A 17,189-nucleotide genomic window follows, 5' to 3' on the forward strand; every position below is an offset into this window, starting at 1 on the left:
CATTGTGATCCTTGAGGAGACTAACATCGGGTCAAGCGAACCGTTCCTAAGTACCGTTGTACTCCCGGAACAAGTGCGTCTTGAGCCTTTTCTTGAAGGTGGAGAGACAGTCAGTGTCTCTGATGGAGGTGGGGAGTTGATTCCACCACTGGGGGGCCAGACAGGAGAAGAGCTTGTGTTGGGACCGGGCGGTCTTGAGCGGTGGGACCACCAGGCGGTTGTCTGAAGAAGACCGTAGGTGGCGGGTGGGGGTGTAAGGCTGCAGGAGAGACTTGATGTAGACGGGTGCAGTCCCGTTCACTGCTCGGAAGGTCAATACCAGGGTCTTGAATCTGATACGGGCCATGATAGGTAGCCAGTGGAGAGAGATGAGGAGCGGGGTAACATGGGACTTGGCCATTGCAGAACATTCCACTTCTTTGCCTTAAAAAACTCTTTGGTTGCTTTCGCAGTATGTTTTGGGTCATTGTCCATCTGCACTGTGAAGCGCCGTCCTATGAGTTCTGAAGCATTTGGCTGAATCTGAGCAGATAATATTGCCTGAAACACTTCAGAATTCATCCTACTGCTTTTGTCAGCAGTCACATCATCGATAAATACAAGGGAACCAGTTCCATTGGCAGCCATACATGCCCACGCCATAACACTACCTCCACCATGCTTCACTGATGAGGTGGTATGCTTTGGATCATGAGCAGTTCCTTCCCTTCTCCATACTCTTCTCTTCCCATCATTCTGGTACAAGTTGATCTTGGTCTCATCTGTCCATAGGATGTTGTTCCAGAACTGTACAGGCTCTTTTAGATGTTTTTTGGCAAACTCTAATCTGGTCTTCCTGTTTTTGAGACTCACCAATGGTTTACATCTTGTGGTGAACCCTCTGTATTTACTCTGGTGAAGTCTTCTCTTAATTGTTGACTTTGACACAGATACACCTACCTCCTGGAGAGTGTTCTTGATCTGGCCAACTGTTGTGAAGGGGTTTTTCTTCACCAGGGAAAGAATTCTTCTGTCATCCACCACAGTTGTTTTCCGTGGTCTTTTGGTGTTGCTGAGCTCACCAGTGCGTTCTTTCTTTTTAAGAATGTACCAAACAGTTGATTTGGCCACACCTAATGTTTTTGCTATCTCTCTGATAGGTTTGTTTTGATTTTTCAGCCTAACGATGGCTTGCTTCACTGATGGTGACAGCTCTTTGGACTTCATATTGAGAGTTGACAGCAACAGATTCCAAACACAAATATCATACTTGAAATGAACTCTAGACCTTTTATCTGCTCCTTGTCAATGAAATAACGAAATCCCATGAGGGAATAACATACACCTGGCCATGGAACAGCTGAGCAGCCAATTGTCCAATTACTTTTGGTCCCTTAAAAAAGGGGGGGCCACATATCAAATGTGTTGTAATTCCTACACCGTTCACCTGATTTGGATGTAAATACCCTGAAATTAAAGCTGAAAGTCTGCACTTAAAGCACATCTTGATTGTTTCATTTCAAATCCATTGTGGTGGTATACAGAGCCAAAATGATGAAAATTGTGTCAATGTCCAAATATTTATGGAACTAACTGTAGCTCCGGCATTCGTCTCACATTAGTATTGATCTTATTGATCATTTCACGTTATCGGGGCGGCGTGTGTTATCAGCAAACGTTCGCGTGTCGCATTATTAAACTGAGCATATCGATTTTTAATCCATTATTAAACTTTGCATTTTAATTGTTTAACCTTTTAATAGTCCTGTTAAATGTGCCTGAAAACGCCTAAACAACATACCCATAGTACATTGAAAGCTGTTTGGAGTACATGCATGTAAATGGTCTCTTTTGAAAGGTGACATTGAAGTTATTTCCACTGTTGTTAGGACCGATGTAAGTCCTACTGGTGTTGAGTAATAGAAGCTTGAACACAAGGAAACTGAAAGTTTCTATCTCCGACTAGATTTTGTTTGGAAAACAGAGGCCTGAAGAGGCCTAGAGGTGGTAGGTATTAGCTCATTTCAGAGCCAGTCAAAGCCAGTTTGAGAAATTCGTTTAGAACGAGTGTGTGTGTGTGGGGGGGTGCAGGACGCACAGACCTATGGCTGTAGAGGGGAACAACATAAGAGAATCGATAAGGAATCGAATCGATAAGCAGGAATTGATAAGGAGTCGGAATCGTTAAAATCTTATCAATACGCATCCCTAGTGACAAAATCTTTTTGATTAGAACTGACTCAAAACATTATGCTTGGACTTTGAAAAGAGTAGGCTCACAAATAGACATCTGTATAATTTTTCTGTATTTATTTGAGAATTTTTGCATTTATTATTTTTTTTAATTCAGGTTCTCACTTTGAGAAACAAGTGCCGGACAGTCACACCATATGAGTTTTGTTATGTTTGGTTGAAAATTCTGAAAAAATGAGTGATGAACTGTTTTCATGTTGAGTGTGTTCACATAAAGCATAATGTTCTATACCTCTATATTGAGGTTTTTGGCAAATATATTTTTTATTCATACATGTTGGACACTGAAGACAGCAAAACTGCCATGTCACGTCATCCACCCAGTGTGAGTGTGAGTATGAATGGATTAATGAGAGGCAAACATTGTAAAGCGCTTTGAGAGCCGCTAAGGTAGAAAAGCGCTATATAAATGCAGACCATTTGTACTTGTCTTCTTGTGGACTTGTGAAACGTCATCAATCGCAGCCCAAGTACTGTTCAATTTCAAAGGGCCCATTTCAATATGCGTACTTGTCTGTACTTGTGTTATTGTGGACATGTCATCAATCCAACCGGGGCCCCGTTCGTCGTAAGGGTTGAAGCTAAGTTAATCAATTGTCCCTTTAGCCCGCTATCATTAGCGAGATGAGTGAGAACAGCAAATATCGGTTCGTCAACGGCTGATCCGCATCCAAATCATGTGGTTAATTTCAATCAGGCTAAACTTATCAGGGAAATTGCACGTGCACGTCCTACTTCAAAAGGCAGGAAAGGTCGATCACCAAAACCGTGATTTTCTAACGGTATGATGGCGGAAAAGACGAAAGAGAGAGCGGTGATAGGCTATTCTCGCCATCCGAGCAAACTATTATAATGAGTCTGTCTCTGCGAAGACAATAAACATATTATCATGCCTAAGTCAAACACCGCCGCTGCCAGAGCAAGACAAGCAGCTTGGCAAAATTTCCGATAAGCTATAAATGCGAAAGTTTTGGGGAAATGTATAGGCTCATCTTAAGTGCCTCATTACCCCAATCAGATCACATTTCTTTAAATGTGCCTGCTGGCAGTAGGCTTAATGGAAATTTTCAGAATAAGTAGGCTAGATAAAAACAAGGCCAAAGAGTATCTAATTGATACGAATTCATAGACACTTATGAGGATATATGTAGGCTACTGAGCTTATATCATGTACTATATATGTGTATATGCATGTAGGCCTATGTGTAAATCCCTCTTTGATTTCATTGACTGGGACATGGCCAGGGAATATGATGAGTTGATTCATCAGCTGGTTAAGCGCCAAGTACACTCTTCTTACAGCAACGCATGCTGCGGCTTTGCCAATGTTTTCTGCATCGCCTATACTGTATAAAAATTTAGCCTATACCTGACGCACAAAACCTCAAGGCTATGCAGAGTCTGAAGCACAGTTAAAGTTTATTGTCAATTTCTTCACATGCCAAGACATAAAAAGGAATCGATATGACGTTTCCCACTCTCCCACAGTGAAACATATAAAAAGCACAGGCACAACAGATAAGACAAGACATTTCCTAAAACATAGCGTTACATATTCACATACAGCAGCATAAGCTCATAACGCTTGCTGCGGCGTATGATATTTGCAATGTACGGCCCGAGAAGGTCTTGCAAATAAATGAGTCCTTGTCCGCTGAATCGATATCGCTCAAACAAGAACTCATCCGTGTGAAATAAAGGATCTTGGAAATCGCGAAGAACTCTATTGGTATGGAAAGCTAATCGAACTAAAATATAGCTCCTTGGTCAACTGGGTCTCTCAAAAAGGGAGCTGCCATGTTATTTTCCGGGGGTGTGGCAAGCTTATCCAGCTACACTTACGTTAGCCTGCTCTGGAGCAGGTTAGTGCTAATTGATATGTTACTATGGTGATTTATCGAAAGTTGCTTCCACGAACCAAAAAGAGGGGCGTTTTTTATCTTAGCCTGAAAATTAGCTCGCTAAACCGCTTAGCGAGCTACGACGAATACCCCCCGGGTTGAATCAATCGCAGCACAAATGCTGTTCCAAATCAAACTGTAGGTGGCCGTCTATGCTCCTTCAGCTGGTTAAAACCCACAAACTAAATCCAACGAAGAAGCAGCTTTCCCGTGCTCACATGTGTTTTTTAACAGAGACAACATATTGCTAGTTAAATGCAACAACTAATAAGAGCTGACGACGTGTTGTCTTGCAAACTCAACCATTTGAAACTCGTACATGTTGGCACCACACTGACATTGTTTTGCAATGTTTTATTTCATCGGGCTTGGATTGGGAGATGCTAAAGACATCACCGTGAAGGGACTAGAAATTATTCAGAAATGCAATCGTGTCTACTTGGAAGCCTACACGTCCATATTAACGGTTGGGAAGGATAAATTGGTAAGTACAATTACCGAAATGCGAAGTTACGTCAACCCCACCCCCCTAACGTTGCTCTCAATGTAGGTATTGAAATGTGGTAGTATATTGAAACAGGGTGGACAGACAAAAGAATTTCCATTTTCTTTCAAAACTATTTTTTGGGCGTATTTGGGTAATTCTTCTAAACGTTCCACCCGTTTTGAGACCTATGGCACCAAAATGTAGTAGTCCAGTTTTGGATAAATTTGTGCAGAGAATAATGATTCTAAGGCCCAACCCCAATATCCTCCCTAAACCCTAAGCCCTGAACCAGAGAATGTCTAATATTGGGAGAACTGTCACTCTCGGGAAACTTCTAGGTTCTGAACTGGTTGCAGTTCAACTAGTTCCACATGAGGGCGCTAACGGTCGAGGGCAGAATGAATGGAGGTCTATGGAGCTATACCCCTCAAAATCCACTTTTCTCAGAATATTATTCTTTGTCTAGTAATTTGAATGTTGAATTTGAAAGGGAAGGCAAAAATACACTGCTGGGTTTTAGATTTTTTTTATGTCGCCTTTTGTTCTACAAAGCCTTTTAAAATGTCGATGACGTCATACACATTGTACGGCCAGAGATGCTGCATTACGGCAAGCTCTGGGGTCTCATTTATAAAACTGTGCGTAGGATTCTTACTAAAAGTGTACGTACGCCCAAAAGCCTAAAATGGCGTACGCCAAAAAGAAATGTGTGCGTACACACACCTGTAAGCAATGTTCCCTTTATAAATCACAGACTACCCACAAGTGTGCGTACGTGAATCTGCATTTTTAACCATAAATGGTCAATGCAAAGCACCTCATGAATGCTAATCCTGTATATTAATGACCCTGGCATGCGATTGTTCTTCACGGTGAATCATGGCGCATGACAACTTCTCAGACACTGTTAACCTATTGGTGGAGGCCCGAAAACCACATTATTTGGTGGCCGTTGGATCACCAATAAAAAAAAACAGTGCGAGTGGCGTCAACTGTGCCAGTGATACCGCAAATCGAGATACAATTTGAAAACAAGTGTTTTGTTATGAACAAGTAGTCTACTGAAGTCTGGACTGATAATGATGACGTCGAGTGTAGCGATTACGCGGGATCTTAATGACTGTATTTCCAGTTTTTGACATATGATGATATATGCACAGTATTAAAGAAATATATTTTGTTATACAATGTGTTCTGCAGTTATCTAAAGGTAGGATTTGTGATGTTATCCTGTATTCCATGCAGTCGGGCTTGGGCATCTCCCCCTCCTACATCCCGTAGTGGACAATCTGATGGTGAGACATACAGCGCTGAATTTTGATTTAAAATTTGAGTTGGATTGTACAAGGTGTTTATGGAACAATTATCAGTCAGTACAAGCGCAAATAACACTGCTGGATTTAATCTTCATGATAATTATGAAACCGAGTGAAAAAAAACGTGTGTAAGGAAAACAAAATATATAAATATTACGAGTAATGTTCTTCCCACATTCACTTTCTGCAGTCTGACTACAGTACGGTCATCTGCCTCGCCAATTCCAACTGCTTCCAAAATGTGCGTAGGCCTACGGGAGGGTCAGAGTTTGCGTGGAGGACCGCACATTCTCCCATCAAGTTTGTTTTTTATAAATCACAACCTTTGCGTGGAAAGTGGCGTACGCACATTTTCAGCCCCGTTTTGTGCGTACGCAAGCTTTATAAATGAGACCCCTGGTCACTTCCTTTTTTCTCTCGAGGCATCGACAACACAGCTGACAGGTTAGGCTCTCCTTGTCAATACACATGCTAGAAAGAGTTTTGGCTTGCTAATTTTGTTGCTAATTTTGCTAATGCTCTGACATTCTGATTCCACTTCGGATGCCATCAAACGGGATCTCTGGTCGTAGTCAGACCTTCACTAACCAATCAGCATTCATTAGCAGAATGCTAGCGTATTATGGGCAACAACGACTCGCCCTGTAAGAAATCGAAAGGACATAAGTACTCGTTCATTCAACTTTCGATCTATAATCCAAGTTGAACATGCCAAAACTACAATCAAATCGGAGATTTCTCAACGACAAATAGGTGAGAGACAAATTTAGTCGTTTAGCTCTATAGACTCCCATTCATTTTGCACGTGACCGCGATTACTCCCAGTGGAACTCTGGTGGAACTGCAACAAAATTCGGTACAACGGGGCTTAATAGGGAGTGGCCAGGCTCCTTAAACAGGCTCTGCCTGAACCCTCACAGACTTACCTGACATCACCTGGTAATTGATTGAGTGCAAGAGGCTGCAAGGGCTCAAAATGCTTTTAAATTGAAATGGGACAGCACTTTGCTGCATTATCTGCAAAATAGTAATGTTGTTGAGAAAATCAGCACTCTTCTCTGCTTGAGACTGGGGGGGCGTGTCGCCTGAAGGAGCTGAAGCTCCGCCCCTCGCTGCCTACCTATGACCCAGATAATGGACGCTACGTCAAGCCGAACAAAACAGTATAGAATTAGAATGTATTTGTTCAATGAGTGAAACATACAGATAAGGGCTGCAACTAACGATTATTTTAATAATCGATTAATCTGTCGATTCTTTTTCGATTAATCGATGAATCGGATAAAAAAACGAAAACAAAAAAGCATTAATTTCCAACCCTTTATTCACAAACAGAACTGACAGTGCAAATTCACAGTGCAAAAAATCTTCAGAATGTGCACAAACAGGCACACAATTTTGAAAAAGTTATTAATATTAGCGTAGATTTAATGCTATTTTCCAAGATGAGCAATTTATTTGAGTTTTGTTTAAAACTTTATTGAAAATTGAAAGGTTGTGGAAGTAGGCCAGACTTAATTAGAATAATCTGGTGTATATTTAAGATTTTTTGACACAATTTTGAAAAAAGTTAAGATTTGCGAGGATTAAGCTATTTTCAAAGATTAGTGATTTCTATCATTTTATTTAAAACTTAATTGAAAAAAATAAAGGCTGTGGATGTATACCAGACATTGTTAAGATATTCTGGTGTCTGTTTGAGGTTTTATATTCCTAAAAATATTATAAGTCTACATTTTTCTAAATGGTATGTTTTTTTTCCACCCGGTCCCTAACGTGATGCTGCAAAGTAGCGTCTCCCGAATGTGAGACGAATGTCGAATATGAAACTAACTTCACCTCGGTCAATTAACACACTGTTTCGATGTATTTAGTGTGAAATTCTCCCACACCTTGGATGACTTGGGTCGTACTGATTTCTCTGCCTCCGCCATGTGTTTCAGAACAACGTTACTCAACAACGTCTCTCCGATGGCCTTTCCTCTACCTCTACCTTGGCATTGAGCCAAGGTAGAGGTTAGTTGAGCATTGAGCTTTTTATATTTTTTTTATATACTCAAACATCTCCGCAACATATTGAATGGCGTAATAATCGCGCGACACAGACATCCCAACCTGCAGAGACTCATTTCCGGGAGGTAGCTCCCCATACCCCACAGACGCAATCAGGACGCACGATATGCACCTATCTCTACCAGAAATGACCATTGGACAGTCTCTCGCTCGCTCTAAATACAAAATCCCCGATTTCCGGGAGATTGTACAGCATTTGCGGGCATCAGGGAGGCGCTATTGAAATGCAGGAGACTCCCGGACCTTCCGGGAGACTTGGGATGTCTGGCGACACAACAAATTGATAATGAAATTTGTTGGCAACGCTTTTAATAATCGATTTAATCGATTCGTTGTTGCAGCCCTAATACAGATGCATATAAATGAAATGTTCCCCTGAGTTGTAACACAGGAGTAAAAATGGACACCAGAGACAGCAGACAGTGAGCTCTCCAACTATTTCTCGCACATTAGCTACCATTTCACCAAAATACCATAATTCTACACCGAGTAGCCTAATATCAAGTTAGCGGTTTGCACTAACTCATAGCAGAGATACCTCTGGAAAAGTTATCTAGTATAATTATAACAAGCACACAGAACTGAGTGATGAACTGCTGGCGTCGGTGGATGGTCCAGGTGCGACCGGAGGAGGAACGGCCGGGAGGGTGATGCTCGGTACGGCTCCGTGCTGCAAGAGAAGCCGTGTGTCCCTGAACCCCGTCTGTCTCTGGTCAATGTTAAAACTATCCGCTGTGAAATGGTCACTGCAGAGGTGGCTGTTGGAGTTTATCCGAAGCTCTCCATCAGCGTGGCTCTTCACAAAATCAATCCACCTATTTTTCCTTTCCTCATCATTAAATAGGAAATTAAATAGCGTTACAGCGCAGCTGAAGTTCTTGCATCCAGGGAAGATGCAGTTGTGGGTGGAGGGAGACATCCTGAAGCTAGCTAGCTAGCTGATATAGGCTACAATAACAGTACAGCAGGAGGAGCCATTCAGTGATCTGACGTAGATGGGTCAAAATGACGTAGATAGGTAATTTTTTGGCTCCGCCCATTAAAACCTGATCTGAAAACGGAAGAAAAACTGGTCTACTGTCTAACTCCACATTTCAGTGCGACAAAGTTTTCGCGCTTTGCACATGCTTTTAGGAACTCATTTCACACGTACATAATGTTCTGAGAAGCAAATCATGGAATTTGCTTTACAGGATCTTTAACCATCAGTGAGTTTTGTGTTTAAACTTGCATGTAAACTTTTATTTCCAACTAGCCTATGTGTACATCAGGGTTGGTTCCTCTTTCCATACATGTTTGTTTACATTCTTCTTTCTTTTCATATGAGGCGGGTTTGCCAGGATTTTTTTCCTTTCTTCCAGCCTTCCCCTGTTAACCCTTGTGTTTCACGTCACAACGCTGTGAATTGTGGGCAATTCTCTTAGGCAAAGTAAAGCAAAATTGCGGTCTAACGAAAAGGGTGCAAAAAAGGGTTAAAAATGTCTGCGAAAGAGCCATTGCGCACTTAAACGAACCAAAACATATTTTTGGTTAGGCCAGGCGTTTCTGTAAAGACATGCATCTCCACTGTAGTGTTGTCACAGTAGTCAATACCAAAAGCAGTGAAATTTCACAGTACTCAATAGGGGTGTCACAATACCAAAAATGCAGTAGTCGGTGCCAATACCAGTAAAATAACATGATTCTCAATGCCGATTTCGATACCAGGTTAAATAAAAGTTTTTCTAAGATTTCATACACTTGAACTTGAAACATTAACTTCTTTATTAAAATACTTTAAAATATCAAAATGTCATAACAAGACATAAAAACGTGCAATATAGCATAGAACAACATAACAAAGTGCAATTAATGCTCATAGTGCCACAACTAGTGTCTCCAGACACATTCCAGACACAAAAGGTACTGTGCAAAAACAACAACAGTGCAAAACAAAACAGTGCAGCTATTTAGCTAACAAGATGAACATGTTTTTTTTTTCTTCACAGCATTTCTAGTTTTGACATGATACTTGCAACATTCTCTCTTTCTCTCTCCCCTTCTAACTGAGGTATAGGCTAACGTTAAAACTACAGCATAAGCTACGTACATAACATAAGCCATTGTAACAAATGTGCCGACCATCCCAAACATCATGTACGTGTATTTCAGTATGACAGACAAGGCTGGACTGGCCATCCGGTGGGCCGACGCACTTTTGGGCCGAATCGCCAATATAATTTGGTCCGGCCCATAAAGAACTGACAGCGGCCAATTGGTTAATTTTCTCTATTGGCACTGGCCTGACCCAATCAAATCCAGGAACCCCCTTCCCCTGATTCATAATATCGCCTCCCGCAGGCCCTGAGACACGAGCTGTTGGCTAATGCTTATGCTGGTTTAGCATCGTTAAAGTTTAGCATCGCTAAAATTGAGAAACGACCAACAAGCGCAAGGAAGGCGCAGAAAAGTTGAGGGAGAAAAAGAAAAAAAATCTACAGGCGAATGCCACAAAATGTGCAAAAAATCGAACATGTTTGGGGGGGGCTTTAGATGCTTCAACATCAGCATTACCTGTAGAGGAAGGAGGAGAGGTGGCTGACTCAGAGAGGCAGAAACATACTGACAGGGTCAGGGAAGAAGCCGAGGAGGAGAGTGACCATGACGGGCCATGGGAGCGAGTGAGGAAAAGATGGAAGAAGGAGTAGTTGACGACGTGGTAAGGAGTAGGAAAATTAACAGGAACTTTCAGGAAGGGAGGGAGGCTGTGTGTGTGTGGTACCTGTGGAGCCTTACGTCGTAACTGCAAAAATCCAATAACATGAATAATACTAAATGAAGTACTGAAGGGGAAGATTATGGGAATATACCACGCAAAATAAATGATCTATCTAGCTAAATTGGAGGACACAGTACTACTAGGTTACCCTATTTTAACCACTGTGGCCACCAAGCATAAAAAAAAAAAATGGTAAAATGGTATCTGTATGGTAATAATTCAGTGCTGTTCAGAGGGCCATGCAGCTTTCCACTGTTACTTGCACTTGAGTATGGACATGTGTACTATAGGGCCTACAAATCATCAATAAAAAGTGAGTGAATACACTGCTTCTCTTGTATTGATGCTCTTTTCCAGGGCATATACTACTCTCAGCTTTATTGTGCTTTTGGGAAGGGTTGTGGTTATTGTATTTAGCAGACACTTGTGTCCAAAGCGACAAAATATGAATCTTACAATAGTTAAAATTAACAGTAAACTGTTTTTAAAAGTTGCTCAGCCAATATTAAGCAAAATAGTAATAATAACAATAATGGCAATACAATATCAAATATCAATAATAATAGAAAATACTATAAAATACCATAAATATACAAATCATAACTCTAAGAATTAATTAATTATTTAAGTGTAAGATCAACAGATAAGTCTTGAGACCCCTCTTTAAGGATCCAAAACTATCACATGAACGCAGAACACTAGGCAACTCGTATCATAGAATGCACGCATATTTTAAGAGGACTGTCTGCAGGGAATGTGTCTGACAGATCACGGTGGGTGTGGGCCACCTGCGGCAAAAATGCCAGGGCCGATTTTTTTGTCCCAGTCCAGTGTTCTTTAGTGACATCTAATCTGAAGCTCTGATTGGCGCTGCTGTGAGTCAGAGATAGGCTAGCTAGCAGCAGTAAGGACGAGTATGGTGAGTGGTGGCGACCCACGAGAGATTAAGATTGCAAGTTTGGGAAAACTTCGGTTTCCCATTCAGTTACAGTAGTACTGGCGAGAGAGTGGTGGATAAGACATTCACTGTGTGTTGGCGTTGTTCAGCAGTTGTGGGCAGTGACATGCAGTCTGGGTAGGCAAGGTAGGCACTGCCTACCCTGACAAAATTCAAACGTAAACATTTTTATTAAATCATTTTATTTAATGAACTTGTATTTTTACTGTTTATTCTTGTGATTTATATATGCAATATGTGTGTTATTCCAATTGTTTAGACGTTACGATGACCAATGTAGCAGTTACACATAATCAAATACAAAAAAAAGTAGAATAAGCAGTGCTTTTACTGTCAGTTCACTGCGGACGACAAGCGAAAAACTCACTTGCGCACTTCGATCCTGTATTCTTCAACATGTACAGTACCAGTCAAAAGTCTGGACACATTTTCCAATTCAAGTGCCTAACCTCTTACTCACATCACCGCACATCACTGGTTGTGGGGTATGTGAGTGGAAATGCATCTAACATGCTAACGCATATATAACGCATCTGGCGTCTGCTAAATGACAAAAATGATCCGACACCATCACCCAGGTGTGCCAATCACTGGAACGAGACAAAAAAAAACTGTTCAACTTCTCCTCCCTACAGTGCTTAAAACCAGCCATTAGATACACATACAAATGGGGCCCAAAAAATTACTGACGCAATCCGAATTTACATGTCATCTTCAATGCGCCGTATTCACTCGTAGAGGAACCTGGTTTGTTTTGCCTTTCCCTCCGTTGTACCGAACTTGTACCGAACCGTGATGACTGAACCGCGGTATGAACCGAACCGTGACTTCAGTGTACCGTGCCACCCCTAATTCAAATATACATTTTCCAGCTAGGAAAAACCCTGATTAAGTAAAACCTTTTCATGCATTCCTTTTAGTCCAGGGCCTCCTGGTCTGGTCCATCAATGGCCACCTTGCAACACATCCAAGCTGGTGGTGATGTTTCTGATTGGCTGGTTCTTAACTGTATAACTGCTATCAATGCTATCAATTCAGCACCTCGTCAATTAATTGGACATAGCGGGACAAGTTATCCCTTACTTCTCAGTGTGATTAAATGGTTGAAATGCGTGAACCTGATTCTACCGACATTATCTGGTAGACAGCTGGCCTTCAAATTGTATCATCTTTTGAGGTAAGTTTCCAATTAAATCCATCTTATTTTCTATGTATTAATGCAGGGTTTCCCGCAGCACTTTTAAGTTAAGGCAGGGGTTTTATTTTGAGGATTTTTGTCCCGTTTTCTCTCTTCCATTTCAAACCGTGACCAACGCCAGTCTCCCTTCTCCGCATTAGTTGATCGCACAAACTAGCCCCCCCCCCCCCCCCCCCGGTCTGACGGCAAACCCCACCCTACCACCTTAACTAACACATTTTCTGCGGGAAACCCAGTAATGAGTATATTTTTTAACATGTATTTCTTACTGTACAAATTCAATTGGCTGTTGCCATGGTTGGGTAACGAGTGTCATTTGCACTAAGTAGAGAAATATAGAATTATAATTCTATTTCAATGAATGTCAGTATTTTGGTTTGGAGCTTGTTCTCTGCCCTCAAGCTAAATAAAGTTTACCTGATTTGTAGTCTGCAATATACACTATATGCCCCAACCAAGGATTGTTGATATTTTTCGTTGATAGCACAACCATTGCATTCTTCATTACATTTTCAACGGGTGAAAACACCATTGAAAAACCGTCTCACAAATGTTGTGTGCTGCAGGGTGGCCATTGATGGACCGAATGCTGATGAGTACCATGGCCTTGTCTTTCGTTTTATAAACGAGGGTGAAATGCTTTGAAGCAGGATGTGACCTCTGTAACAGACTGCCTCCCCTCTCCCAGCCCCACATTCCTTTCCCCTCAAACTACCCTCTCCCCCTTTCAATTTTGTAATGCAATTCTGCGTGGTGCGTGAACACGGCTATTGCTGTGCAATGTCTAGCTATCTGGCACACTGGTGATGCATATTTTGCCACAATCTTTAAAAAAAAATCCTAAACAATGCAACAGAACTTTCCACAACCAAAGTTGAAAACTGTAAGGATTTGTCTAATCGCTAATGTGCCTTTGTCAAGAATGTTGAAAAGGCACATGTATGTTTTAAAAGAAATAATACACTTTACGCATTATTTCTTGTCTTTCAAACTCAGGAGGAGTACTATGGACGGGAGCTCATACTTGCAGACAGGGATATGGTGGAACAGGAAGCGGATGATATTCTGAAAGGGGCTAATGTCAATGATGTTGCATTTCTAGTAGTTGGAGACCCCTTTGGGTAAGTTAAGCCATTTCCTTCTTAATGTGTATCTTATTTAATTTTAATACAGTAAAATTGGATAGCCTAAGTCTGGGGTCCCCAAACTTTATTCTGCGAGGGCCAGACATTTTTTCCTTTAATGTGGAGCTGAGTCGGTCTGTAACTGAAAATTGCATGGGTTGGAGTGACACCAGTATTATTGTGGAGATTTATTATGATTTTAAATGTTTTTTTTATGCTAGATTAGTTTATTATTTTGTTATGCACCGTACATCCGTATATCAAGGGATATATAGTCTATTAAAAGAGCATTATTACCATCGTAATGACCTTTTTTCATATTCATTGCTATTGATATCAAAACAATTACTGACTTATGCATCGTAATCAGTGTGAACGAAGTATCTGGCATTGTTCAGAGGGCCGATCCAAATGCGTAGGCCGCGGGCCGTAATTTGGGGGCCCCTAGCCTAAATGGTTCTGTGAAATAATATTTGGGCAGATATGTGCACTTTTCCAAACAGTAGCGGAGCCAGAGGGGTGTCCGGGGTGGCACTGGACACCCCTGACATCTGATTGGCCACCCCAAAATTTCATTCGCTACTGGAAAATTTATTCTGATTGACATCTCATTTGACCTCTTTTTCAAAGAAGCATTATTTTTGCTGCGTTGCGGTGCATTTTTGAAATCGGAGAGACGTTTGTTGCGAGATACAGAAGAATAAGAAGAACATACAGCAGAATAGAGAATATTTCCACAGCTCTTTTCGCGATTGAAAAAGGCATAATATTTGAAGTAAGTTTTAAGGTTTGCATTGGGTTTAGGTTTCCTGAACATTTTTTACGAATGTTGATTAGCCTAGCTGTGTAAGTTAATGTTAGAACTTCGACTCCAATAACAGACAAACTGAGACAGTCAGTAGGCTACCGTAATTTTCGGAAAATAAGCCGCGGCTTGTACTCTTACATTCGATTTTACAGTTTTCTTGTGCTTGTGTGGTTTATATTTTGAAGCGGTTTATAATCTGGTTTTAGAACAAAAAAGTGGCTTTGTCTCAAGATCTCTACAGACCGTGCAGCTAATTTAATGCTCAACACTTGAAGAACAGCTTAACGCTACTTGAAAGAGGAATTTTTTAGGCTACTGTGTCGTCTCAGTTACACTATCAGGGCTTGGAAATACAGTGACTTGCTAAAGTAGGCAAATGGCTAGAACATAACATTTCATAATAATTTCAGTTAATCAAACGGCTACAAGACCCAGTGAAATGTTATAGGCTAGCTAGCAAAATAACGCTAGCATCGCTAACTAATTACTAATTCAACTTTCGTAGTGTAACCAAGCTCTTTGTAAGTTTGTTTTAGATATAGTTGGATATGATCGTGTGGACAATAAGACACGGACGCGGTCTCTTTTCATAACTTGTATTTTACCACTGCTCTTCTTGACATCGCCATTCGAACAGCCCTCACTGATTGCACGTAATGCTTTCAACATCAAGCCTATGGCAACTCCCGAGGGACAAAACACCCTTGTCTAAAAGGTCTGCTTACAGTCAGACCCCCACCCCTCGCCCCCCTGTCTTGAAGCAACGGCCCCGGTGGATGTAGGTGGTATTGCATTTACGGTTAGGCACCCGTCTCTTCCGGTCGTTTTATTCTATTAACTCCAGTAAACATTTACAAAACTATCTCCCCAAAAAATGTTGTTCGATTCTCGAACCTGGCTCATACTACTAGCTTTTTCAAAGACGAAGATTAATAAATCATGTCTGATAACCCCAATATTGTTATGGTCGTTATATTGTTAGAACTTTCTCAGTTAACACCACAACGATGGCATTAACAATAAGCTAGTAATAGTAAGCAACACTCATCATCCTTATAATAGTAACATAGGTAGCCTATAGGCTTAATTAAGCTTGCTTTGCCGAGCTAGAACAACGACGGAGCCAGATATTCAAGTTTACAGTTTCTTGAATCCGACACAATACTTAAGCAGTCAAACTAAAAACACGAAGCAAAAAGAACAACGTATAATACTACAGTACCAATAGTATTGATTTTCGTAAAGTTCACTTGTGCTTCTTGATCGGACTTGTACCACATTTTGACAGTTTTCTGCAATGCCTTAGCTCCAGCTCACAAGTTTGCGACTGGTTGTTGCAAAGTATGACTGTACAGCTAGTTGCAAGCGTGCACGAGTCTCGGAGATAGGAAAAAAGCGAGCCACTGTTTAAGGCTAGACCGGAAGAGCCGGAACTGGAAAGATGGCGCGGTCCGGTTTCGCGCTCTCGCTTGCCTCACTGCGCACTTTTCATAGAAATGAATGGGGACGCCATCTTGGAAGACAAAAGTAGCTGCCTCTAGTAATATAACTCTATGGCTACAGTAGGCTATCCTCAAGATTTGCAAGCTAGCTAAACTTATACCACAATGCTGTAAGATCGCCTAGTCATAGTTTTCACGTGACGTCATGTTCCAAGGGGCACTCGTGTATTGCTCTTGGTACCCAGAATGCCCTGCGGCAAGCTGAAAAGTTACTAAGGGCATTAGCTTAGTTAAATAAGCATTGTTTGGAGTTCTATTATTGTTGTTCCTTCTTTTTTTAAATGTGTCATGCTATGGTCTTTAGATAATTTGAGTGTTCATCCTGATTGGGAATGTTGTCTAGTTAGATGGCAAGTAATCAATCGTGAGCATTGGTCCGCTCAACGTTAGCCGGCGCAACGGTAACGTTGTGTGCTTTCAAAGTGCGTATATTCCAGTGCGGTTTATACTCCGATTTACAAACACAAAGTGCTCATTCTGAGGGGGTGCGGCTTGTACACGATATGGCTTATTTTCCGAAAAATACGGTAATCAGATAGACGAGAGATCGGTTCCCAATTTAGCCTAACATTGTGTTTACATCTGTGTTAGTAGGTATAATAATACCTGCACTGTGTACTAGCTTGTACACTGACATTCTAAAATTATACATCCAAAGGATTTCTTATCACAGATTTCATTTTGTCTTGTTTAAGACAATTCCAAAACTTTTCTTTGCTATTAGTTAACATAATATATATGAACATACATATTATACTGTAAATTTGTAATGTTGTTGGGTACCAAGTTATTTATTTTTTCAAGTCCATTTCTGCTTGATTTCTGCTACCTG

The 17,189-nt window shown here is 41.1% G+C and overlaps 1 protein-coding gene across 1 annotated transcript in view; it reads left to right on the forward strand.

The window, feature by feature from the left end:
• The first annotated feature begins 4,344 nt into the window (after positions 1 to 4,344).
• Positions 4,345 to 17,189, forward strand: part of dph5 (diphthamide biosynthesis 5) — a 43,058-nt gene continuing 30,213 nt past the window's right edge. Inside the window, exons 1-2 of the mRNA XM_067230568.1 lie at positions 4,345 to 4,617; positions 13,920 to 14,044. Of these exons, the coding sequence (XP_067086669.1) occupies positions 4,483 to 4,617; positions 13,920 to 14,044 (260 nt within the window). The 5' untranslated portion in view covers positions 4,345 to 4,482. The remainder of the gene's footprint in view (positions 4,618 to 13,919; positions 14,045 to 17,189) is intronic.

This window comes from Osmerus mordax, chromosome 27 (genome assembly GCF_038355195.1).
Source record: "Osmerus mordax isolate fOsmMor3 chromosome 27, fOsmMor3.pri, whole genome shotgun sequence".
In the NCBI taxonomy this organism is placed as follows: Eukaryota; Metazoa; Chordata; class Actinopteri; order Osmeriformes; family Osmeridae; genus Osmerus; species Osmerus mordax.